Consider the following 27111-nt stretch of genomic DNA (forward strand, 5'->3'; position numbering starts at 1 on the left):
TTTCTGGAACAGGCTTATTTGTAACTTGTTTTTTTCATACTTGGCTATTAGATGAGAAGAAATTATTAAAAAATGCACACAAATAAGTAAAAATTATACATAATCCTGAATCCCTCAAATGGTATTATGGCTGAAAATCAGTATTTACAGGAATGACCCCCAACATTTTTAGACAAATTAAATTAAACTATATCTAAGATTCATCATTTTTCTTAGTGTTTTGTTTCTTCATTCAGAATTTACTTAGATTGACTACCTCCAGGAGGTATTATTCAAAACACTGAGACTTTAACTGAAGAGTGTAATACCACAAAAGGGTAATGTCCAAACTTTTTCCTTTGAGGTTTTAATTAACTTAGTGGCCAAGATGAGTTTTTGCCTTAACAAAGAGGTTTATGTTGCCCATTCAAATCTCATTTACTCTGAATGAACATTATTATACAAATAATTCAAGATAAGATAAGAAATGTGCTTTTCCATTCATGTTTAGAAAGGTATTTATCATTAGAAAATAATAGAGGACAAGGAGATTGACCTAGAGCAACATTAACAAAAAAGTATTTCCCTAATCAAAACACATTGGTTAAAATTAATTAATTACTTAATATAGCACACTAGTAAAACGATCTGAATTTCATGAGTCGAATCTTACAGATTCAAGGTGGTGCCAGTTTAAAAGTATTCAGATACTAAGAAATCTGTTAACTGATATTAGGCAAGTATCCTTTTTTGCAATCTCAGTAATACCACCATGCAGAGAAAAAGAAGAATAAAAAAAGACTTCCCTCTCTCCACAACGGTAAATACCACAAATTTATTGGTATAAAAAATTAGTTTAATTGAAATCACTTTGACACTTAAACTATCAGGGGTTCTTAAATTATAATAAAAAATATTTTTATGCAAATATTAATTGACTATTTTAGATCATGATTAAAGAGGTTTGAGGAAAATAAATCCTCAATATTGGAACAGAAAAAAATCTTGTTAAAAAAGGACAATCATTTAAAATAGAATTATGATCAAGAATTTACAGAAAACATTTACCATGAAAGAGTCAGTCACAACCAGTAATAAAGTGTTGTTACAATACAGAGGAAGGAAGAAAGAAATATGTGAAGATCAAAATTTATCACTTACCTCATGATTCAGCTCTGCTATCTGATCTTTCAGTTCCCTAATATACTGGTTAGAATCAGACTTGTTAAGCTGTCCTTGAAGCTTTCCTTCTTCTTTCTGTTTTGTGACAGCAAAGCAAAAACAAAAGAATTTTCACAGAATGTACTCAAATATTTGAAAATATAGGACAGCATAATGGCATATCCTTTAATTGGCTAAATTCTGAACAATTTTTTTCTCAAACTATGTCTAAAAAATGATTCATACTAAGCTATACTGAATTATTTCTATATAATGCTTAATGGAACTGTTTTATAATAAATACAATTTATCTTTTGAGAGGCTCTTACAAATCAAGAGTTAAGTGGATCTACTAGTGAAAAAATTACCCTAGAATTTCAAAGCCATTTATCTAGTTATTTTGAGGGCAAATGATTTTCTCTCTATAAGAGATTCAATGCTTAACTTGAGAACACGGTGAGCTTCCTATATCTAACGTGGGAATCTTCTTTTGCTTAGGGAACAGAAAAGGAGAGAAAAAAAAAAAAAGGTCTCCAAATCACGCTTAACGGGGAGGACAGCTCGTAATCTCTTCTGTTCGATTAGCTGAGGAATGTGTGCTAGGAGTCCTAGATAGGGCTGATTAAATGTGCACTCCTAAAAGCTAGTTCCAGAACCTTGTAGGGACAACTTTCCAGGGATATGGGTTGGGAAGGGGAGGAACTGCCTCTTTCTTATGTCACCTGAAAACAAATGTGAACTTTTATGATAAAGGGCTTACTAGAGAATGAAAACAGGATTGCTTCTTATCTCTGGATTATTTCTAATTAGGAAGGCGCATGTGATGCTTACAGTAAGACGCTCTGATCCAGAGACATGTACTTAAACTACGAGTAACTCCTGAAACCAGAAAAGCACTGGGTTACTTTTAGCAGTTACCACTGCTCATTTCCTTCCACAGAGACAACCACTTGTTAACAGATTTTTAGTGTAGTCTTGCCATGATATTTTGTACACACATAATCAAACATACATGTATACACATACTTCTCCTTGTACTATAGATACTGTACACACTGTTCTACACTTGCTATTATCTCTCAAGAATGCAATTTGAAGATCACGCAGTGTCAGTTTCTGTAGAGCAGCAAGATATACATTTTGATTTGAATTTTGAAAATCCTCTAAAATGTATCTTAGCGGTATCTGAATATTTATAGGATTTTTTAAAAAGTAGGTTCTAAAATGTACTTTAGGTCCTGGACAATTACCTTGAGAGTAAGGAGTTGCGGTGAAGAGCATTTTTCAGTGCAGAGACAGCTACTGCTACCTTTCCATTTACAGGAAGAAGGGCCTTAGACATCACCTGGCTTTGTCCTCTGACTGCAACCAAGACTCCCCTCTACTTTCGTTCTACACACTTTCCCTTAACATCCGTGTCGGAATGAGGAACTACTTAGAGCTACTCCAGCAACAGAACGGGTAGCTCCTCTAATGTAGTCGAGGTGTAATTCCAACACGAATGCTCTTCTGCACTAATTGTCCTTGCCATCTCAACTGAATTCTTATGTACCCTGCCTATTCCTCAAATCCTTTCATCAAGTTACTGCTATGAGCCAGTGACTTTCAACCTTTTTCATCTCATGACACACATAAACTAATTATTAAAATTCTGCAGCACACCAAAAAATATTTTTGCCAGCCTGAGGAAAAAATAGGTATAATTTTAATTTATTCACTCTAAACTACTATTGCTGTGTTGGCTATTGTCATTTTCTTGACAAAGGGAAAAGAGGTCAGTGCCCCTGACTATATAGTAGGGTATCGTATGTTTTAAAAATTCTCGCAGCACACTGGCTGAAAAGTTCGCTGCTATAGCCCTTGCCCTTGTTGTTGTTGTTGTTGTTGTTCTTCTTCTTCTTCTTTTGGCAATATGCCTTAAAAACCTTTTGTGGAATATGGCCTGCTCAAGCAGTTTGATGTAACTAATATTGTATAGCAATAAAAGAATAATTATAATTTCTACAGGCTCTAAAACTTTTCTTATATATTTGAAGACATATATATCACCTAAGCAAAGATCCGTTTTAACAAGTTCTACATTACAAATATGCTAGGCTTCTTAAATATATATAAAAGATACCTAAGAACTTTAACCAGAAGGCTGTATTTAAGAAAAAATATATTTTGAAGTTTAGTTAAAATATTATTTGTTTGGTCAGGGAAGGGCAGAACCAACAGAAGAGTAGAGATACCACGTCAGAGTACCAATTAAATCATCTCTGAAGCCTTTGCTATCTGTTTTTTTTATCTGTATGAACCAATTAAGTCCCTTTATTATATGAATCAGTTTGCACACAGGTTTCTGTCAGTTGTCACTATAATAGCTTGAATATTTTGAACACTTATCTGACCTCCTGCATTGAGGTTCCCCAAATGAGTTGAGCCCTAATTCCTAAAAGCATCATTATATGTAATGATTTAACTATCCTCCCAAATTCAGTCTGTTTCATGACTATCTCATCCTAAGATGTTCCTTGGCTAAACACTTATTCCATCTAAGTCCTGTAAATCCCAAAGTGGGAAAGGATGAGTGAAGCTGAACGGGGTAAGTAGTGAGTGAGTGAAGTGAGAAGAACAAATGTAGGAAAGAGAAAAAAATATATGAAGGAGACTATTCATTGATGTAAAATAAATGAAACCATTATTTTTATAAAATGTATTTTACAAGTACCATATGTAACACAAGAAATGTCAGCAGCAACTGAGTAAGTATATATACTCCCAAAGAAGACTAATTTGATAAGAATTACTCATTTGGATACATGTGTTCAGCTGTCCTTTTCGATGGCTTTTAATTTTAGCATCACATCATAGCAATTCCCTTGAAACGGTTGATTAAATAGAAAGTGTAATCTACTACTAGGAAGAAATCCTTTAGGATGAGATGGAAAGGCTAGATATCTGCAGTTTGGAATCAGACTTGGAGAAAGATACCTTTAAATCTCATCCTCAATAAAGGCAAAATTCTTGAGGATTTGGAACATCCCATAGCAATGATGTCATATGGGATACAATAAAAATTTCAGGACAAATATTGGATTGGCCAAAAAGTTCATAACGTTTTTTCCACAAAATAAAAGACACATTTTTCATTTTCTCCAATAACTTTATTGATTAGGATATTTTGAGTATCTCCTGATATTGGCTTCTAGTGGGTAGAGGCCAGGGGTGCTCCTAAACATTTTCCAGTGCATAAGACAGCCCCACAGCAAAGAATTATTGGCCAAAATGTCAATAGTACAAAGAAACTTCACAAACCACTTTTGATACATTTGATCAATCACAGCACCTTCTCTATACGCTGCATAAATCCTTTTTTGCGTTTCAGCTGTTTTTACCTTTCTTGAAATAATAAAGCATAATACACAAAAAAGTTGCATATTTTCTTCCATTGTCAATATTAAAATGGCTACACACAAATTCACCAATTTTGGTAAGTTTTTTTTAAACACACGCTGATGTGACAGCTGTCACAATACAATGTAACAAAATTGTTTCGAATGAAGTTCAAGACAACTAAGTGTCAATAAAGCCATTTTATGGAAAAACCAAACTAACTTTATGTCCAACCTAATAAAATGACAAAGCCTGGGGTAAGCTCTAATGTTGTAAGATAAAGTTCAACAATGTAGAAATACTAAAGTTTAAAGAATATAAAATAACTAGTAACAATAATTAATACCAATTCTTTACTATAGGGAAACTTGCATGAAAAAAGAGTTTGTCAAGATAGGAATCAGCCCTGGCTAGTTTGGTTGAATAGTCCTGTAAACCAAAAGGTTGTGGGTTTGATTCCCGGGCAGGGCACAAGCCTAGGTTGCAGGTTTGGTGCCGGTTGGGGCATGTGCAAGAGGCAACTGAGGGATATTTCCCTCTCACATTGATGCTTCTCTCCCTCTCCCCCTCCCTTCTCCTCTCTCTAGAATCAATAAGCATGTCCTTGGGTGAGGATAAAAAAAATTTAAAAAACACAGGAATCATTAAATCTGTTTTTGCAAAAAGCGAGCAAGTGACTCCAAAGAGCTGTTTCCTCCAAAGCAGGTCTTAGAAAGGTTTAGCTAAAACCTTTAGGCCCTCTTAGGTTTTATGACTAAAAAAACCCCAGATGTTCCTTGAATTTCCATTAATTATAATAAAAGGTCAGAATTTCAGAGAGAAAAACTTTATATATTTGATTAACTCCAATTGTATATAATTGTTCTTTTAAGATTTCAATATAACTTTATAAAGCTTAATACTTGGTTTCTTCTGCAAAACTTTTACATACAAGAAGTCAGACTGATGCTCATTAAATCATTGTTTCTCTGGATTTAACCCTCCCTCCTCAAATAACAACTTGTAGGGCACACTGGCTACACTGAGGAAAGAGGAAGGGTGATTAAGCAGCTCCTCCCTCTAGCAGTGACCCCAGAACAAGACAATCACCACTCCAGCACACTCTTCATCGTACATTAGTAGCATATCAGTGTGACAGACACACCAGCTGGAAAGCTCTGCAAGGAGTTATTCATTCTGATTCAACAGTCTGCTTAAAGGGAAAATAGCTATTTCAAAAATAGAAGTGAAAAGTGAGAGATGTTGTAAATACTACTTAATAAATTAAAATGTATAGCTGACTTTTTATCTAGAAGTCTGGGATTTTTATGTTCTACAAATGGGCTCTCATTAAAATGTTAATTCAAAGTCTTTCAAGGACCCTCTTTAAATGTGAACTGGCCCTGGCCCTGGCCCTGGCCTGGCTGATCAGTTGGTTGGAGCATCATCCTGATATAGCAAGGTTCTGGGTTCAACCTCCAGTCAGGACTCATACAAGAATCAATCTATAAACGCATAAATCAGTGGAAAAATAGATCAATGTCTCTCTCTCCCTTTTGCTTTCTCTCTCCAAAAAATCAATAAAAATGTAAAAAATTAATAACTATATATTTACCATACCCATAAAATCTAATTAACTATTATATTCTAAGAAGTGGGTATCAATTTAATTTCACTTGTGAGACAGCTCATTCAATTATTTAATATTAAGATTTTTTTGCAAGTATTCTTAAGCTTTCTATTTCCAGGCAATGTCCACATTGTTCTTTCTGATAAGCAGGTGGGAAAATGTCAACTACACTAATAAATTACCAGGGACCTGAATTTTCCTAAGTTTTTTTTGGGGGGTGGTGCTAGCTGATAACAACAGATTGCCAGTTAACAGGTTTCCTAAGCAAAACTAATTAGGTAAGTAACAAACTTAAAGAGCTCCAACATATTAACAATTTTGGTATTCCGTAATTTCACTGAAAAGACCTTAAATACATTCTGTTTTGGCACACAATAAAAGAAACTTTATATTTAGAGGGCATAAAGTAACATATGAAAAAGGTCTAAAGTACATTTTACCTTTGGATCTACCATTGAATAATTATTTTACCAATTACATTTTGATATCTATAATAATCTAATTCATATTAAGGCCTTAAACCATAGAGCTTTGTACATAAGCCTCTTAATCAAAAGTTCATCATCCATAACTCTAGTTAGTAATATTCATGTTTAAGTGACTATGGGTAAAGTATAACAAGTTTGTTACTACGAAATGCATAAAAAAATAAGGTAGCTAGAATGGTAGATAGGTGAGTATCTGATAAAGCAATACATAAAACACATCAAAATACTAATTTTAGAATGGAAGTGGTGAGTTTATGATGTTCACCATATAATTCTTTCAACTTCTGTATGTTTGAAATTTTTCATAGAGAAATGTGGGTGGGAGAAGTCATCAGTAAGAACAATTCATTGTCTCTCCCTCCCATAAGCCAAAAAAGTAAGCACTTGGTCCACACCGTACTTCATTTACATATGCGAAAAGGTATCTATGACCAAAGGTTAGTGATTCTTCATTTAAAGTCTACCTTTTGTTGTAGGAATGGTTACAACTTTCTTCACATTTTATTGGAAACTTAAGAAACTAAAAAGTAATATGGTTAAATCATAGAAATTAGTACCTCATTAGAATATAATTTTAGAGAGGGCAAAATATCTCTATAATATTTTGGAGTAGATTTTACCTCAAGAACCATTCTCTCTCCTTCCTTATGCAGTGGTATTAGGATTGGTATTATCCCCATCCTTAACCCCATTTGTAGGCCCTGATTGTTAGGGTTTAAAACCAACAGGATAATCACACTTGTGTTGCACAGTGATTGATGCAGGGGTTGTTCAAACACTGTGATTTTCAAAAATTTTTGCTGGAAATTATGGGGTACGGTATTTTATTCTGGAAATTATATGTGGGTATAAAGCTCACCTGCTAGTCATTTTAACCCAATAAGGAAAACCTCCTGAGGAGAAAAATGATAAGGACAGAGCCTTGGGAATCACGGTTAAATGCAACAAGTTCGAACCCAAATCAAACTTCCTGCAGCAATCATACTTTTGACCTTTTCAGGTACATGAGCCCATAAATCCCTTTTGTTATTTAAGCCATAAATAAATTCAGAATTAGGTTTTCTGTTATCTGTGAAAACATCCTATTTTAAAATATTTAAAAATATGGCTAAGTAAATAAATACAAAAAATATAAACAACATAATCTAGGAAATGCTTAAAACAATAATTCCCAAAGATGATTACAGAGAAAAATCACTTTGGGAGTTTTGTAAACAAGTAGATTAAAAGAACCCATTTCTGACCTACTGAACTGGTTTCTTGTATCTGGGAACGGGGCTTGAAAATCAGTATATTTTGAAAGCTACAAAGTGGTGATTATGATATAGCTAGTGTGTAGACCTATACTTAAAATGCCCTGGTTTGAATCACCTTTGAAAATTAACTATTTTTTTAACACAAACTCAAAAGTCTATGCATGTGATAATTATAAATTACTTTAATCTTATTTCCTAGGGATCTCAAATATTTTATGAGTTTATATTCATTATAAAAATTACTTAGTATAATCTTACATATAAAAAAGAGAAATACCACAATAGTAAATGTGGTAAATGACCAAGACTCATAACCTTATTTACAAATAGTCTCTACATTTCCAGAAAGAATATATTTAAAAACAAAAATAGAGGAAAATTGTCAAGGGTTTTTAAATTAATGTCTTTCAATTCTGCTATCAGTTTCACTTCACATTATTTCTATGTTAGTTTCAGCTGGTCAGTTCCCTGTCTACAGAGGTTGGTTCAATTTTGAACTCAAATCCCTTTCTTGGTTAACCTAGCTCTCAAACAGAAAATAATATTTTAAAGTCTAGTAATATATGATGAGGAACTAAATAAAATGTTCAGGATCTGAGAAAATTCCACACGTATGACCCTGTGACTGAAAACTAAGATAACTGTTCTAAAGAATAAAGAAACACCAAATATTTGAAGACCAGCAAAATGATTCTTTAAAAACTTAAAAATATCAACGTCTATGAGGAGATATGGCAATGAATAAGGGAAATAGGAAGTCCAATTCTCCAAACTTTTTATTAGGTTACAGGTTGATATAATCAAACAGCTATGCCCTTTAATATAACATATAAATGTGTGGAGAGAAATATTTTACTAAGAGCAGTGATTCTGGTATTCAACTACTTACAACAGTTTATTAATGACTTTATGTATATACACTCACCTATTTTCTCCCTGCTACCGTGGGAGCTGTAATCAGAGAAAGGATGAGGTAGAGATGGAATGAGCCACATATTCTGTTACAGGATATGCCACATATTCTGTTACAGCTGATTGAAAAATCAATAAATGCTGTAGTCAGTAGGAAAAAATGACTATGTATTTGTGCAGTGTGTAAAATGGTCACTGTAGACAGTGGACATTTTAATCAGAGATATCTCAACGACATCTACTGTATTCCCATATACCATTTAGAAAGTTGAATAATTACATGTGGTTGTTCCTCAAGCCAGGAACTTGAAGAGAAAATGTGAAATGCCTTCTCCATAGCTCTAAGCAGCATGTTTTTACTTGTTGCACTAAAACTGAGATGAATACATTGTTAAATTGCTTGGAACAAGTGTTTGGGAGGAAACTGGGGTTTAGTAGTATATAATCTTTAAAAAATATTGTGGAGGTGAGAGAAGAAGAGACAGGGGCCAGGTTTGTTTAAACTCACGAATTTAGCCTCATTTTTTTAAAAAAAATATTGTAACAGGCATGCCTAGAAATCCATTCTTATTTCTTTATCTATGCTTTTAATGCTGGTTATAACTTACCCTATCGTGCCATATGAAGGACACTTCCTTAGACAGGAAGATAGCAGATTTTAAAAGCCATTGTTACAAGCCATAGGCATTTTTTTTTAAAGATTTTATTTATTTATTTTTAGAGTGAGGGGAAAAGAAGGAAAAAGAGAGGGAGAGAAACATCAATTGGTTGCCTCTTGCATGTACTCCGACCAGGGACTGTACCCCACAACCCAGGCATGTGCCCTGACCAGGAATTAAACCAGTGACCCCTGTGACCTTTTGCTCTGTGTGAGGACACACAACCAACTGAGCCACACCAGTCAGGGCTCAAGCCATAGGCTTTTTAATACTCTCTACAACTTGATAATTTACTTAGAAGTTCTTGGGGTTTTTTTTCAGAAAATTTAACCAATTAACACCCAGTTACTGTACTACATAGATGGATGAGGTAGTTGCAAGCACCCTAGATCAGGATGCAAATATAAAAGCATCTTGTATATTATTTACATCTTACAAAATATTTCTCTAGCCTTTTAGTTTTCAAAATTTTCAAATTTGCAGATCTAAAATAACAGTGCAATATCCACATGCCCTTCAGCTATATTCACCAATTACTATATTTTGCACCATTTGCTTTCATTCTATTTATGTATATCTTCTGAAGCATTTGAATGTAAATTGCAGATAAGACATTTCACTTAACTATTTTAGTACACATCTTCTTAGAATAAGGAATGGTCTTACATTACCAAATTCCATTATAACACCTAAATTAATACTAATTCCATAGTATATTCATTGAACATGTATAGTTCCTATTCAAATTTCCCTAAAAAGGCCTTAAATGTTTATTACTGTCCAGAACCAAGGTTAATAGTTACACTTGGTTATGTCTCTTTAGCCTTTTTAAATCTGCAATAGTCACTCTGCCTTTTTTTCCCATGACATCATTAATATTTTTGAAGAGGTCAAATCTAAAAGTTGTGTTATTACTCCAAGTAAAGCACTGTTTTTATTTCCTTTTTCGAACCAAGGAGGCATTAAGTAAAACTAATATAATGTATATTTAATGGGTGGTTGAATCAAGGGAGTAAGTATAGACTAAGACATTTTTGCCTCTTATTAACGGACTAACCCATAGGTTTAACCATGAGGTGCAAAAAGCTCTCTCTATATTTAACATCACTTTAAACATACACAAAGCCTTTTAGTCTGTCATTTGTCTCTTCACAAAAATATTCTAAAAAGTAGGCAGATGACTTTAAATTCTGGGAAAAGCACAGGGTTAGTCACAAGGAAATCTCTAAGAAGGAGAAAAGACTTATTAAAGAAAGCATCAAATAGTCACACATTAAACTTCATCTTGCTCATTGAGACAGTGCTCAGAGCTTAAAAAAAAACAAACCCAACTCTGTAGCTAAAGAAAATGTGATTAAGTGATTCATCTTCTGGATAGCTGCAATGGTCCTATTTAACATCCTCACATTCCATGTCATAGGGGGTCATCATCTCAGTGAAAGGCTCATCTCCACTTTCTTGGCTTTGTTTTTTATGCTATGAACTAAGCTATTTAAGGGTGCACTGTTTTTTTGGTTTTGATACCACAAAATAAAAACTCCAAATAGGTGCTCTTGTGTCGTGTGCAGCAGCTTTTGCCTCACTTCTTCCCCTCTGAGGAAAGGGCAGAGGGCAATACATCCCATTTACTAACGATAAACAGTGTCATTCTAGGCTGAGGTAACACCCAAAAAGACCTTTGGGGAATGCTGCCTTGGGATACCAAGACTTTTGAAGAATTAGTTCCAAAAAGCCTTTCTAGACCTACATAAACACTATTTCATCTTTTTGTCATTTTAGTACCCATCACTGTTATTTTCCTAGATCCTCTTCTCCCAGCTTGATGATTATTATGGTCTAGACCTACTGTTTCCATACTCTGGATTCTTACCATCATTTGTTTCTCTCTTAGCAGGATTCTTCCTACTTTGATAAGCTAATAATAAGTTCTCTTTTTTGGCATAGCCCCTTTATCTGGGCTGTCCTCATAGATGGCTTGACCTAAGCCCAACCTGGCTCCAACAGCACCAGAGGATTAAACCAGACCCAGTGGCTGGCTAACTTACCAGGGGTCAAATGACTAGTTAGGAAAAAGCCAGGAGTAGAAGTCATCTTAGTCCCATACTTGTGAGACAAATCACAGCAGGTTATGTGCTAAAATTGTTTTTCTAAAAATGGTGTCACTTCTTTTACATTACTCATGTATCTTTCTCTATTTTAATTTATTCAATATTCATCACCCATCTTTTCAAAAAGCATCTACATTTCTTAGTTCTTTATTTTGACTTGTTTTAAGCTGGATTTCACTATCTAGTTGTTTTTTTTTAAAAAAAGGATCATGAGAAGAGTATCCCAGCAGTCCTTCCACACTGGAAAATGCCAACGCGTTTTTTCAATATATTATTTTAAAGATATCTTTGGCTATAATACTTTTGGGTCACACAAAGTCAAACTTTTGTAGACTAACACTAAGAGAGCTTTCTGTGATAATGGAAATACTGTCTACCTGTACTGTCTCATATGGTAGTTAGTAGCTACCATATAATATGAGGCTATTGAGCTACTGAAACTGAAGAACTGATTTAGATTTTGTTTAATTTAAATTACAACATGTGGCTAGTGGCTATTGTATTGCAGAGTGCAGCATAGCCATTGCTTCACTGTCTCTGGCATTGAACATGCTATGAGAAATCCTGAGGACAACTCTTTATCTTCCCATACAAGTTTGTAAGAAATTTGTTCTACGAATTTATGGAGCACTTTGTATCCAATTTTCCTAGAACATAGGGTGGGTGTTCTTTTAATTTGAATATCTGAATCTTCCTTAATTTCAGGGATCTCTTTTTGTTTATGGTTTTGAATACCTTCTTTCTATTTGTTGTGGGACATCAATTTTCCTTCGTATTAAATAGTCTGTCATCGGTACCTATTCGCTAATACTTTTACATTCTTAATCTCTACAGTCACTTTACCTCAAGTTTCTCTTCCATGTCTCTATTCCACTGTTTAGCATTGTCTATTGAATAGACTATTCTTTCGTGGTTTTGGCAATGATGGATTAGACTTCAATTTGTTTCCTTAGTGGTACAATCTTCCTTCCCACCGCATTATATTTTTTTATTATCTCTCTTTTGATCACTTAATTTTACTGAATTCATGTTTAGTTGTTTTATAGTGTGAAGCAATTTAATTTCTCTCATCCTTGAATTACCTTTTGGGTAGGGATCTCTTTGAATGATGTTTCTTTCTCTTTTTCTGCTCTAATAATATACAAGTTGCTGTGCCATTTCTTCTCATCATGCTCAGGGCTAGGTGATTGTCTAGATATTCCAAATGCTTTAACAAATAAGTTACTTATTAATGCTCTTTCTACCATATTTAAAAACTAGTTTCTTTGCCCTCCAGCTTAAGTTTGTTCTCAGTTTTCTATAGCCTGAGAATTAGTATGGGGCAAGGAAGAACCTAGCTAAACAAGAGCTCCACGAGTTCTGCGATTTTGTTAAGTATCTTGTAATACATAACTAGGGGATATGTCAAAACCTGGGTTTTAGAATTCAGGTCATTTCCCCAATTCACTGTGTTATCCCAGGGCTTTTATTTTAATTAAAATTTCTAATCTCTTTCACTGGCTGTTCCTTCCAGAAGTTTCTACATCTCCTCAGATGGGAAATTACACACTCATTTTCCTTCTTTCCACATTTGGGATATAAATAAATATTTGGGGGATTTTGCTGATTTGCTATATGGCTTGGTGAGTGGGACAGGAGAGGGGAAACAGTTGAGGTTAGCAGCCAAGCCCTGGTAGGCCTCTCTGCTGTAGTCTATTTCTTTCCTTATCTGTCACTTTTATTTTATTATTTCATTTTTAAAAAGATTTTATTTATTTACTTTTAGGGAGGGGAAGAGTGTGGAAAAAGAGAGGGAGATAAACATCAATGTGTGGTTGCCTCTTGAGCTCCCCCTTCTGGGGGCCTGGCCTGCAACCTAGGCATGTGCCCTGACTGGGAATCGAACTAGTGACTTTTTGGTTCGCAGGCTGGTGCTCAGTCCGGTGAGCCACACTAGCCAGGGCTTAACTGTCATTTTTAAAGTTTACTGCATCAGGTCTTGCTATTTTCTTTTAAGAGAAAATAATAACAACTATTTTTTACTATTGCATTGGCCAAAAAGTCCGTTATGTTTTTCTTGTAGTGCTTATCTTTCTTAAACTCCATTCGAAACAATTTTGTTAGATTGTATTGTGACAGCTGTCACATCAGAATGCATTAAAAAAAGAACTTATAAAAAAAAAAACCCTTATCAAAATTGGTGGATTTTTGTGTAGCCATTTCAATACTGAAGATGGAAGAAGATAACGCACCATTTTTGGCATATTTTTATTATTTCAGGAAAGGTAAAAACACAACTGAAATGCAAGAAAAGATTTATGCAGCATATGGAGAAAGTGCTGTGACTGATCAAACATGTCCAAAAGTGGTTTGCAAAGTTTTTTGGTACTATTGCCATTTTGGCCAAATAATTCTTTGCTGTGGGGCTGTCTTATGCACTGGAAGATGTTTAGCAGCACTCCTGACCTCTTCCCGCTAGAAGCGAATAGCAGGAAATAGCTGACATGCTCAAAATACCCAAATCAATAAAGTTATTGGTGAAAATGAAAAATGTGTCTTTTATTTTACAGAAAAAAAAAACCCCACAACAAAATGTTATGGACTTTTTGGCCAACCCAATATTTTGTTAGATGGCTGGGGCAGGAAATTATGGGATCAGTTTCAATTTATCTCTATGGCTGCATTTATTTAAATAAGTGAATCTTTACATATAAAGTATTTAGAACCTGCTACCTGCTTATTATGGCATACAATATTAAACTCTCTTATACATGACTATTTTCTGCACCTTCAATTTCATTCAGCAATTATTTTTTAAGCACTTGTTATGTGCCAGGGCACAAGGTATAACACAGCAGTAAATAAGACAAATAAGGTTCTAATATATTATATATGGGTATGAGTTCATTTTTAAATTGAGGATAATTTCAGGCACTGATAAGAGATATTGAAATAAAAACAATGATGATAAATAGAGTATGAAGGAACTGCTTTAAGAAGGTGCTACGGAATATTTCTATGCTTTGGTGACTTCTAAGTTAAACTATAAATAATGAGAAGGACCCAGCACTAGGCAGATCAGGAAGAAAACACAGTGTTCCAAATGTAAGAAAGAGCAAGAGCAAGAGCAAGAGCATTGATGTAGAAATGAATGATCTTTATTCAAAAAACGAAAAGATGGTTGATGTTGCTAAAGCACAACATGTGAAGGGGTGTGTTGTTTATGATGCAGTCAGAGAAGGAGGTAGGAGCCAGATAACTCAGGGACCTTAAGGCCAGAGGAGTATGTGGCACTTTTGCTAGGTTGACCAAGTCTTCTTTGTTACTATTTTCTATAATTATTTCAAATTCCTAATTCTTATTTCTATTCTAGCAATAGTTACTTTAAAAATTATTCAAATGTATGTACATTTCAAAAATTACAATGGTAATCATGTAAATTCATATAGTACAAAAAGTAAACTCCTGACCCTTACTCCTTTGCACCAAGCCCTTTCCTACAACTATAAACAGTTCTGACAGGTATGACAGCTGACATTCCAATGTATTTAAATACTTACATACACACACACACATGGATACACACATAATACATATGTACACTTTTGAAACACAAATGTAATTATGACATATATCCTATTTATGATGTTTTTCTTATTTAACAAATCTACAGGCCTTTCTTAATTTTTCTTAAAGATTAGAAACAAATTTAAAAACAAGAAATAACCAGAACTGCCAGAAAATCGAACTGTATGGAAGTCCAGCAACCAAGGAGGTAAAGAAGAAACATTCATCCAGACCAGTAGAAGGGATGGAAATGGGCAGCCAGGGAGGAGAGGCCACACGACAAGGTGGTGGCTGGAGGACCAGGTGGGCGAGGTGGTGGCTGGTGGACCGGTCAGTCCCACATTTGCATGTGGATAAACCAGAGGAACAGCTGGAGAGTGAGAGAGACCACCTATACTTATCTGGCAGGGGAGATACCATGATCATGGAGAGAGACCACCTGATCGAGAGTTCCAGTGCAGGAAAAGAAGGCCTCAAAACCTCTGGCTATAAAAACCTGTGGAGTTTATGGCAGCAGGAGAAACTCCCAGCCTCACAGGAAAGTTCGTTGGAGAGACCCAGAGGGTCTTAGAACGTACACAAACCCACCCACCTGGGAATGAGCACTAGAAGGGTCCACTTTGCTTGTGGCTAGCAGGAGAAGTGACTGAAAGCTAGCGGAGAGCTGAGCAAGCAGCATTGTTCCTTCTTGGACCCGTCCTCCACAGATAACATCACTACTCAGTGACCTGGGTTGCCCTGCCCTGGCAAACACCTAAGGCCCTGCCTCTTCCAATCTAAGAGGCACACTGAGACAAAGAAATATGGGCCAAATGAAAGAACAGATCAAAACTCCAAAAATAGAACTAAGCTATGAAGAGATAGCCAATCTATCAGATGCAGAGTTCAAAACACTGGTCATCTGGATGCTCACGGAATTGGCTGAGTATGGTCACAAAATGGAGGAAAAAGTGAAGGCTATGTAAAGTGATATAAAGAAAAATATAAAGGGAACTGACAGTGAAGGGAAGGGAACTGGGATTCAAATCAGCGATTTGGAGCAGAAGGAAGAGATGAACATTCAACCACAACAGAATGAAGAAACAAGAATTCAAAAAAATGAGAATCTTAGGAACCTCTGGGACAACTTTAAATGATCCAACATCAGAATTATAGGGGTACCAGAAGGAGAAGAGGAAGAGCAAGAAATTGAAAACTTATTTGAAAAAATAATGAAGGAGAACTTCCCCAATCTGGCCAAGGAAATAGACTTCCAGGAGATCCAGGAACTTAGAGAGTCCCAAAGAAGTTGGACCCAAGGAAGCACACACCAAGGCACATCATAATTACATTACCCAAGATTAAAGATAAGGAGAGAATCTGAAAAGCAGCAAGAGAAAAGGAGATAGTTACCTACAAAGGAGTTCCCATAAGACTATCAGCTTATTTCTCAAAAGAAACCTTGCAGGCAAGAAGGGTCTGGCAAGAAGTTTTCAAAGCATGAAAAGCAAAAACCTGCATAAAAGATTACTCTATCCAGCAAAGCTATCATTTAGAATGGAAGAGTAGATAAAGTGCTTCCCAGATAAGGTAAAGTTAAAGGAGTTCATCATCACCAAGCCCTTATTATATGAAATGATAAGGGACTTATGTAAGAAATAGAAGATGAAAAACTATGAACAGTAAAACAGAGGGGAAGGTGGGGGGAAGAATGGGCGGAAAGGTACAGGGAATATGCAGCATAAGTATTAGATACAAAGTAGGCAGGGGGATGTTAGGAATAGCACAGGAAATGGAGAAGCCAAAGAACTTTTATGTACGACCCATGGACATGAACTAAGCTTGGGGGTAGGGCAGTACAGAGTGGAGGGGAATAAAAGGGAGGAAAAAAATGGGACAACTGTAATAGCATAGTCAATAAAGTATATATTTTAAAAAATCTAAAGTAGAAATGAGGAAATAATAAAAACAAGAACAAAAAAAAAACCCAGAAAAAAGTGGTGGCTTATTGTTTAAATTTGCAATTGTTAAGCAGTACTGTACTGGCCAGCAGTATTAGAAGTATTGGCTACCAGAAGTACCATTGCTTTGTCCTTTCTTGACTGCTTTACAGATGTCTAACATATCACCCAATTCTCAACTGAAACTTATAATTAGTTAATAAATTTTTAAATAGAAAGTTTAGAATTGGAAATCAGTACTTTGACATTTTAAGCCTGACAACCTAAAACTTAAAACACAGTTTACAAATAGACATCACACCCTTAAAGGAAATAACAGAAACAATTAGTAATCTCTCTATACTCTCTTCATAGAGATTTCAAAATAAATCTAAGGTTATACATAGGATGTGGGTTTTTCACTGGGAGTAGTATTACAGAAGGTTTGTGGTATTAGAAGGGTCATGACACAATGCAGGTTGCTTAGTCTTAAATGCAAGTGTAAAGCTTACATTTATTTTAAATTATACCCAGAGATGAAAAAATGTAGCAAAAAGATTATGCTACAGAAAGATATATCCAACCTCTTACTCCTCTATAAAAGTTAAACTATTTAGAGACCATAAAAAGGCAATTATCTTGACTGTGTTAAAGGTTAAATAATACTCTTTTTCAAGTCTATATTATGAAACTATGTTCAACGGTCACAGAGGCAACCGTATTAACTTGCAGCAGGGGCCCAATTTCTAAATCCTAATTTGATATTTTCAATTCATATACTAAAGCAAATATATTAAGAAAATTATAATTGCCTATGAAATTACAGTAAAAGAAAACCCAATGATTTGAGTAAATTCGTGACAGCTGATTATCGTGATTAATCAACATAACCTTCCTGACACATCAATAGCAACTTCTAAGCTTTTATTACTGATTTGTACTTTGCCCTAAGCCAAATTAATCAGAATAGTAAATGTGGTAAACGGTAGCCTCTCTGTGACTTCAAAGTGACTCATTTGAAACATCTAAAAACAAATCATACTCATATCATGTACTATTGGTAAGTTTCTAAAACAGTTTCCTGTAATTTAAAGTCATGGCCAACAGATAGGAAAAGATACTCAACTTCACTAGCTTTTAGGGAAATGCAAATCAAAACTACAATGAGATACTACCTCACACCTGTTAGAATGGCTCTCATCAACAAGACAAGTAATATCAAGTGCTGGAGAGGCTGTGGAGAGGCTCTGGAGAGGCTGGAGAGGCTGGAAGGGAATGTCAACTGGTACAGCCACTATGGAAAACAGTACAGAGGGTCTTTAAAAAATTAAGAATAGAGTTACCATATGACCCAGCAACCCCTCTTCTGGGTATCTATCCCCAAAATTTTAAAACATTTATTAAAAAAAAAATGCACCCCTATGTTCACTGTAGCATTACTCACAGTTACCATGCCATGAAAACAACCAAAGTGTCCTTTAACAGATGACTGGATAGAGAAGATGTGGTACATATATACAGTGGAATACTACTCAACCATAAGAAAAAATGAAATATTGCCATTTGTGACAACATGGATGGACAATAAGAATATCATGCTAAGCAAAACAAGATGGCCAGAAAATGCTAAGAACCATATTATTTCACTCGTATGTGGGACATAAAATTGACATTCATAGACACGGACAACAGTATAGTAGTTACAAGAGGGAAGGGGGGATGGCAGTAAAGGGTAAAGGGTCCCACATACATGGTGATGGAAGATGATTTGACTTTAGGGGTTGGGCACACAGTGCAGTATACATACTACTATTCATAGAAATGTACACTTGAAACCTATACAATCTTATTAACCAGTGTCACCCTAATCAATTTAATAAAAATAAATTGACTGATCTTAATAATCATGTAGCCCTAAAAAAATCTTAGCAAGCAAGAAAACAACAACAACAACAACAACAAAAAGAAAAACAAGTCATGGGCAAAAAGGTTTGAATATTCTTTGGGTAACTAGAAAAAAATTAAAATACATATAAATATTTTAAAGAAAATAACATGGTAAGTTGAAAAGTATGGAAAAAAGAATATAAATTTTTTCTCAGTGCCAAGGCTGATTTAATTCTTTTCAGAAGACACACAAACACACACACATTTTTAAAGTGATTTCTTATAGCACTAGCTAAGGGCACACATGAAAATTCAGCATTTGTACAAGGTCTAAAAGCTAGAAAATATTTCTTATACATTATAATTTAATTGAATATAGATCAATTTTGTGACCAATAATTAAAATTCTATGTAATTCCAGGAGTTCCCCCAAACCATGGAATTACATAAACTATTTTTTATAATAGTTTTTTTTTTTTTTTTAGGAACTGCTTTAGATTTATAGAAAAACTGAGAACATAAACAGTTTCTATTTACCCCCTGCACTGTTTCCCCTATTATTACCTTCTTCCATTATGGTCAGTTTGTTACAATTAAGGAACCAACATTGATACAGTTTTACTAACTAAAGTCCATACTTTATTCAGCTTTCATTAGGGTTTTGTTTTTTGGGGTTTTTTTTTTCATTTAATGTCCTTTTTCTGTTCTAGGATCCTATGCAGGAAACCACATTGCATTTAGTTGTCATGTCTCCTTATCACATGGTTGTGATAGTTTCTCAGACTGCTTGTTTTTGATGACCTTGACAGCTTTGAGGAGGACTGGTCAGGCGTTCTGTAGAAGGTTCTGCTATCAAAGTTTTTCTGCTATTTTTCTCCTGGTAAGATTGGGGCTCGGGGCTATTGGAAAACCAGAGAAGTATAGTGCCATTTTTATCACGTCATATCATGGGTACATACTATTAATGTGATTTATAACTGTTAATGTTGACCTTAATCATCTGAATGAAGTAGTGTTTATCAGGATTCTCCACTATAGAATTATTCTTTCTTTCCTGCCTTTTCTATACTGTGCCCTTTGGAGGGCAGTCATTGTGCATATCATAGCCCACACTTCAGCAGTAGGGATTAATGCTTCCCCTCCTGAAGGCAGAGTATTTGGAATTCTTCTGCATGGAGATTTATCTCCTCTCCCCCATTTATTAATTTATTCAATCATTATTTATAACAGTATGGCTTCATCAATATTTATTTATACTTGGACTTATAACCCACTGCTACTTTAAATACTGTTCTAACCTTTAACAATTGAGAGCTCTTTCAGTTGGCTTCTCTCTGTTCATTTAACATACTTCTCTTAATGTAGAGTTTTGTTTTGTTTTTGAGCATTTCTTTACTTTCTGGCATTATAAGATGCTCCAGGTTCATCTTGTATTTTTCTTGTTTCAGTCCTGGAATCAAATATTTCTCTGAGAAGCCTTGGTTTCTTTTATTCAAAATGGTATTAGAAACCAAGATCTGTGTGCTAGGTGCACATAAACTAATTTTTAATATCACTAAGACAATCACTGGCATTATAGTACTTAAGAGTCTAACCTCCCTTTACTAATTTTCCAGATGATACTATGAGTTGGTTTGGAGTGTCTGAAAAATATCCCTCATTTCAAGAAACAGCAGTATCTTAAAAACCTCTAGATACTTAATCCTTTTGTATTTAACTGCATACTAAAGTTGGATACCAAAGAATCATCTCTGAGCACGTTAGTAAAAAGAAAATTTTTAACTGAATTTTATAGTACAGTGTAGTATCTGGGTACTCATTGTTAATTCATTCTGGAACTTGTGATGAGTGCCAAAACTGAGAAGCAGAGCTGCTCATGAGCTGCCATGAGACTGATGTCAACCTCAGTTTTATCGCAAGAGAGGGGAGCTGAGTGCTGAAACAGTTCTTTTCTCGCCAAAATGAGACGTGGACAGGGTTCGATGAGTTCTGAAGTCTATAAGAACTGCAGTATGATTGCACCTCATGACTAGATAGTAAGCTAAGTAAAAAATCCTATATACCTAACTTCCTTTGTTGAGAATTCGTGTTAAGACTAGGTAAGATTATAGAATAGGTATTTCTAATTTAAAAATGCTTAAAATTTTGAGAATTGTTAGAGAAAAATGAAAAAAACTTAATATTTAAGTAAGTTGCTCAAAACAGAAAACACTGTGTTTCAAGGGGGAAAAAAACCTTCCAAAAAGAAGTTTGTTAGCCAGATTGGCATGTAAGCTACCACCTGTTATGAAACTAGCAAATTAGCACAGGAAGTTGGAAAGCATGATTACAAAGTTTTATGATAAACTCCATCATTTAGTAATGTCATGGTAATGTAACATTATTAAAATATATACTATTTTAAAGTTCAATAGTAAAGATTTTATCACTTCCTCTCCATCTCTGTCAAAACTACATACTGATCTGGGCACACTGATTTAAACCTAACTTGATGTCAGAACAGAATTTTGAGTGGGTGTTTTTAAGCCAAGAGTGGTTGGGGTATTGCCCATCTGAGGCATCCCTAGAGGTTATCTGCTGGGCTAACTAACCAAAGTGGGTAAATGTGACTGGGTACCAGGAAAAGAACAAAAAGTTGGATTTGAGTAGAACTAAACCGTTTTAAATGAAAAACTTTCCATTATTCAGAACAAAGCAGAATTAATTTCACAGCCTACAGAAGCTTTTAATATGGTAATGACAAATTATTATACAGGGGTGTGTAAAAGTAGGTTTATTTTACAGTTGTGAGTACATGAAACACAGAGTTTAAACAAATTGTTTAATTTTCCGTATGAACAAATGTTAACCTACTTTACCCCACCCCTCTATTTATCTTTTTATAATAACCAAAATATAAACTTAACTCCAGGTTGAATACCAGAAGGCTTGATTTCAAATCCCATCAATTTTCAACTAACTGAGCAAAATGAACTGTTCTGAGTTTTGTTCCATAACCTGGAAATTGGAGAGTTCTACTTAATATTTAATATGTAAAAATAAAGTCCTCAGCTATTAAATAACCTGTGGATCTCTATAATAAAGGTAGAAAATTCCACTAAGAGAAGGAGGAAACAATTTTTAACCACTACTTCCTTGCTCCTAAATACTATGAATTCTTGTAATCATTGTATTTTGAATCAGTTCAATCTTTTTAACAAGTTAAATGTCATCTAAGTGATCACTCATAAACTCAAAACCCTCCAATGACTTTCCATCTTACTCAGAAAAAGGCCTAAATTCTTAGGCCCTACACAATCTGCCCTATTTACCTCTCAGACTTCCCCTACTTCCCCTTTGACTCCACCCAGAGACTCTACTCAGACAGACTCTATGCCTTTAGGCTCTTTGGCCTAACTATTCTCTTACCAGGAAACCCCTTCCCCAAATCTGTATGCCTCACCTGCTTCAAATCTTTGTTTATATCAGGTTCTAATGAGCCCTTCCGGACCACATTCTTTAAAATAGCAATAGTACCTTACCCTCAACACCCCAACCCTCTCTCTCCCCTACATTTTTTCTCCATTGTATTCATCATCTTCCTAATTAAACCCTAAACAATTCATTTTCTTTCTTCATCTGACTTCTTCTACCATAAGCTGGATGAGAAAAGGGATTTTTTTGTGAGTTTTGTTCACTAATTTTTCTAAGTTTAGAATAGTGACTGGCACATAGTAGGTACTCTATAAATATCTGTTGACTGGAAACCTATATCCAATTTAAATTCATAATTTAATCTTCTTCACATGTGGACTTTTAAATAAGAATGATTAAAATAGTGTGAGATGGTGTGAGAGAGGCCTGTAACAGAATGTCAGAGGAGCAACGCAACAAAATGGGCCCAGCTGGCATCATCAGGGGACGATCACAGCAGGTCAAACTTCGGCTGACCTTTGAAACGGTAAATTCAAAGGAAGAGAGAAGAAAAACAGAGAGTGAATCGGATGACAGATGTGAAGGATTCTTAACTAATTCTGACTCAAGAACAGTTAAATACTGAGAAACGTACGAAATGAAGCTGGGAAGGGAGACAAGAATCAGAGCAGGAAGGGTTTTTTGAGGAGAGGCAGAATTTGAACTTTGTCCTGAAAGCCATGGGAGCTACTAAAAGATTTCAAATGATGAACAGGGAATGAGTAGAAACTAGTAGGAACTATAAAATAAGCAGAGTTATAAGAGACAGTTGATCTGCTATTAAGAAAATTCATAAAACTACCATGACAGCATTTTTAATATTAAAGAAAAAAATTTCATTTTAATCCCAGAAAGAATTTAAGTTACAGAGTAGGTTCTCATAAAAACAACAAAATCTCATTTTAAAATCTCTATGCTTCAATTTCCTCAACTATAAAACGGAGATATTAACACTACCTACTGTCATATGGTTTTTCTGAAGACTAAATAAGTGAATATACTTAAGTTGCTAAGAATACTGCGTGACATGTTTTAAGCAATCAACGATGCTAGCTATTAATACTTTTATTATTTGTATCATGGAAAAATTAAAGTTACAAGTAATAAAGTCTATCTTCCCCCAAACGGAAAATATTTAAAAAATAAAGAGTAGGTTAAGTAACAGGGCTTATAGTGGACAGAAATAAGTTCACTCAAGTGTACATTTTAGAAAAAAACAAAAAGTCAAAACAATTCTTAATTTGATATTATATACAATTCTTGCAAAGGAATAAATTCATTATCTAGGTTGAATAAAAACTATCTTAAAGGGAATTCATATGCTTTCTACATGAAATTTTTGGAATCCTCTAGAATGTTGAGTATGATTTCTTTTTTTTATATATAAGGTCATCTATGAATTTTTCTTCCTGGAGACTAGATAGGGATGAAAGAACAGTTTACACATGCTTTCTCATTTAATCTCAACAATTTTAAGATAACTGTAGGATCCCCAATTTTGAATGAGTGAATAAAAAATATTAACTTGTTAGATAGTTAATAAGAAGTTTGACTTCAAAATCTATACTGTTAACCAATAAAAAATCTCTAGCAATTAAAAGAAAACAAAAAGACAAAGAGTTGTGGCCATGAATTATTTAGGATTCTGAAATCCTCTTGTTCTTGATAATAATTAAATTTTTTGAAGCTTTCTATTCTGATCAGGGCATATCATAATTATTTTTGCAGACTATTTAAAGAAATTCCATTAGCATGAGACATTCAACCATAAAATTAGCTTGTAAAGTATATGTGCAGATAGCCAGGAAAAAAACAAAATTTCTCCTTTCAAAGATAACTGACATTATTTTATATGTAATTAAAGCCATTAGCATGAACAATAAATGTACCTGAATTTTCAGAGGTTTAAATTCTATACAATGACATTTCAAAGAAGGAACTCAGGGTCAGTAGTTCCTTTGTATAATGATAAATGAATGCATTTAGGTAGAGTCTGAATTCATTAAACCTTCCTAACAAGTAGTGACCTATTGATAAAAGAATGTATGCAAACTGATGTGTGCACATTCACATGTGTGAATATAGTGATAACCTCTGAATTTTAAGCATTTGAATACTCAAATTACAAACATTAAAAATCACTTATTGGAGAAACAACAGCAGATGAGTGAATTATTGTATTCCTTTAATTTCTTCAAATACAAATATTTGAGTGGTGGCTATATACCAGGCATTATATATACCAAGCATGGAGGAACACAGAAATTAAATAAGACAAGCAAAAATTCCCCTCATGAAGCTTCCATGCTGGTGGGAAACGTGAATAACAAAAATGTATCATGTATGGCAAAAAAATTGTTTTGAAAAAAATACAGAACAGCATAAGAGTACAGTGTTTAGAATAGGAATCTTATTTTACATAGTAATTTGGCCAAAGGAGATTTATCTAAGAAAATAATGGAGATCTGAATGTGGTGAAAGGATTATGCAGTTATTTAAACTTCATAACAATAACTTTGAATTGTAACAAAACATTAAAGTGATACACATTGGAACCTTAGAATTCAACCCAAATAGGCACTATAGAGTAATGGTGACTAAAATCCATCAATAAGGTCTATTCTGTTTCAGAAGGAAAAAACCTAGGTGATAACTTTTACAAACAGTTCTAGGATAATGGCCAAAATTTGAAGGCTGCCACACTTAGAGATGGCACTGTGAGACCTTATATAAATAGTTCCTCCAGACTGAGGGTGGGATGGGGAGCATTATCATAAAGAATGTTAAATATATTACAGATGCAGTTATCTCAGAATAACAACATGGAAAGACTTCAAACTTTAAATCATAAAAGTGTTAAGTTGACTAAAGAATCTTTTAACCAAATTAAATAAATTTCAGCCTTATAAGTATATCTACTACATAATGCTACAGTATTTATAAAAATGAGTATTTCTTTCCTCATCTAAATAGGCCTTTTACAAAAGTATAATTTTCATAACTACAGTTAAAAATTGTCTTTATTATATCAAAGAACAGATTATATAATATTTTATTAAATGAAGAGTTTGAAACATTTTATTCACAGGAGAGTAACAGTAATTGAAAGGGCTGGTCTGAAGAGATTTGAAGTATAAAAATGTTTGACTAAGTTGAGTTCTCCCCCTAGTGGAACTTGAAAGAGATCTATTTCCTTTACTAAGAATAACCTAAAATGTATTATTCTTAGAATTAAAAAAGGAGTTTCAGGTTTTAACAAAAGATCTATTTATGGATCTTAATCTGCATGTAATAAATAAATGAGTAAAAGCTGAATTATTAAGATGTTTACTGAAAACACATTTCCTAAGTATTAATAGCAAGCTAGCCAAGGAAAATTTAGCAGAAATACCTCAAAAGCAGAGGACTAGAAGGTACAGAAAATTACAGCAATTTATGAAGGTAGAGCAGTGTGTAGAATGGTAGAGAATTTTGAGAGAATATGAAAATTTTGTAAAGAGAATGTATGTGTGTAGGAGGTAGAGAGGAAGCATGGGGAGATAATGTTGACAGATGAAGTTAGAAATGCAGTTTGGGCAATAAAGAAAAGATAAGCATTTTATGCTAAGGAGCATTAATGTGATTTGGTAGGTAAAAGCAGCCAATAAAAGTTTTTATGATTTACAAAGACAACTCTGGTAGCTTTGTGCAAGAGCTGAAGCTGCAGAAAATGAACCTGGATAGGAAGTTACTAGATAGTTGTTGGGGGCAGATGAATTAAGGGAGTGGTGGAGGTGGAGAGGCTAAGAAAGGCTAAGAAAGATTTTTAAAATATCTTTGAAATAATTAAAATTACCTTTGATTTAGTTTTAGATTTACTCAGGATTTTTCTCTTTTGAAGAACTCAAGAGCTGGACTTTAATCTGTATGAATTATTAAGAATTTGAAGGCAAATTTACAAGAGAAGGTGAGGAGGTCAAATGGTGGTGGGAATGTTAACTAGCACAAGCACTTGGTAAGATAATTGAGTATTATCACGTAAAGTTGAAAATTTGCACACTCTATATAACAGTCCTTGTATAGATGGTACAGGGTAAGAAAAGCATTAAGTGAAATTCCTACTAGTTTGAATAATTCAATAATACATTATACCACTGATTAATACATGAGATACAAAAAAAGAAAACATTTTGGTTGGAATAGGAACACAATTGATTTTAAACATGTTGAATTTGAAGTGTCTGTACAATTTCCATGTGGAGCTGTCTACTGTCCATTAAAATTATTGGTCTTTTCATCAATAGACCATAAATACCATAAATTTAAAAAAAACAAAAAAACACAAAAGACAAGTCAGAGAATGAGAGTAGAAATCTGCAAAACATAATGTCAGTATATAAAGAACTACATCCATAAGAAAAAGACTAGGCAATTGAAAAATATAGTCAAAGGACTTTAATAGGCACTTTACAAAAGAGGTAATCCAAATGGCCTTACTTATTAGTATCAGGCCAATGGTAATTAAAACCACGAAGAAATATCACTGCAAAACTCTCCAGATTGGCAGAAATCAAAACATCTGACACTACCAACTGTTGGTGGAGGATGTGGAACAAGAACTTTCATATACTGCTGTTGGGAGTTTAACCTGTTGCGCTTTGGAAAATAAAGTTGAAGATGTGCATGCTCTCTGACCCAGCAATTTCACAACTTGGTATACATGCCAGAGGAACTTGGGAACAGATAATCAGTAAAGTGCTCATAATTACAGCATTGT

The 27111-nt window shown here is 34.3% G+C and overlaps 1 protein-coding gene across 4 annotated transcripts in view; it reads right to left on the bottom strand.

Moving 5' to 3' along the window:
• EVI5 (ecotropic viral integration site 5) overlaps positions 1-27111 on the bottom strand; it is a 220943-nt gene that overhangs the window by 49291 nt on the left and 144541 nt on the right. For all 4 annotated transcript variants that reach the window (XM_054592137.1, XM_054592136.1, XM_054592134.1 and 1 more), the window contains one exon: positions 1141-1236. In XM_054592137.1, coding sequence (XP_054448112.1) covers positions 1141-1236 — 96 coding nt within the window. The remainder of the gene's footprint in view (positions 1-1140; positions 1237-27111) is intronic.

Source organism: Pteronotus mesoamericanus, unplaced genomic scaffold, assembly GCF_021234165.1.
Source record: "Pteronotus mesoamericanus isolate MK-2021 breed Mesoamerican mustached bat unplaced genomic scaffold, CSHL_Meso_final scaffold_31, whole genome shotgun sequence".
Lineage (NCBI taxonomy): Eukaryota > Metazoa > Chordata > Mammalia > Chiroptera > Mormoopidae > Pteronotus > Pteronotus mesoamericanus.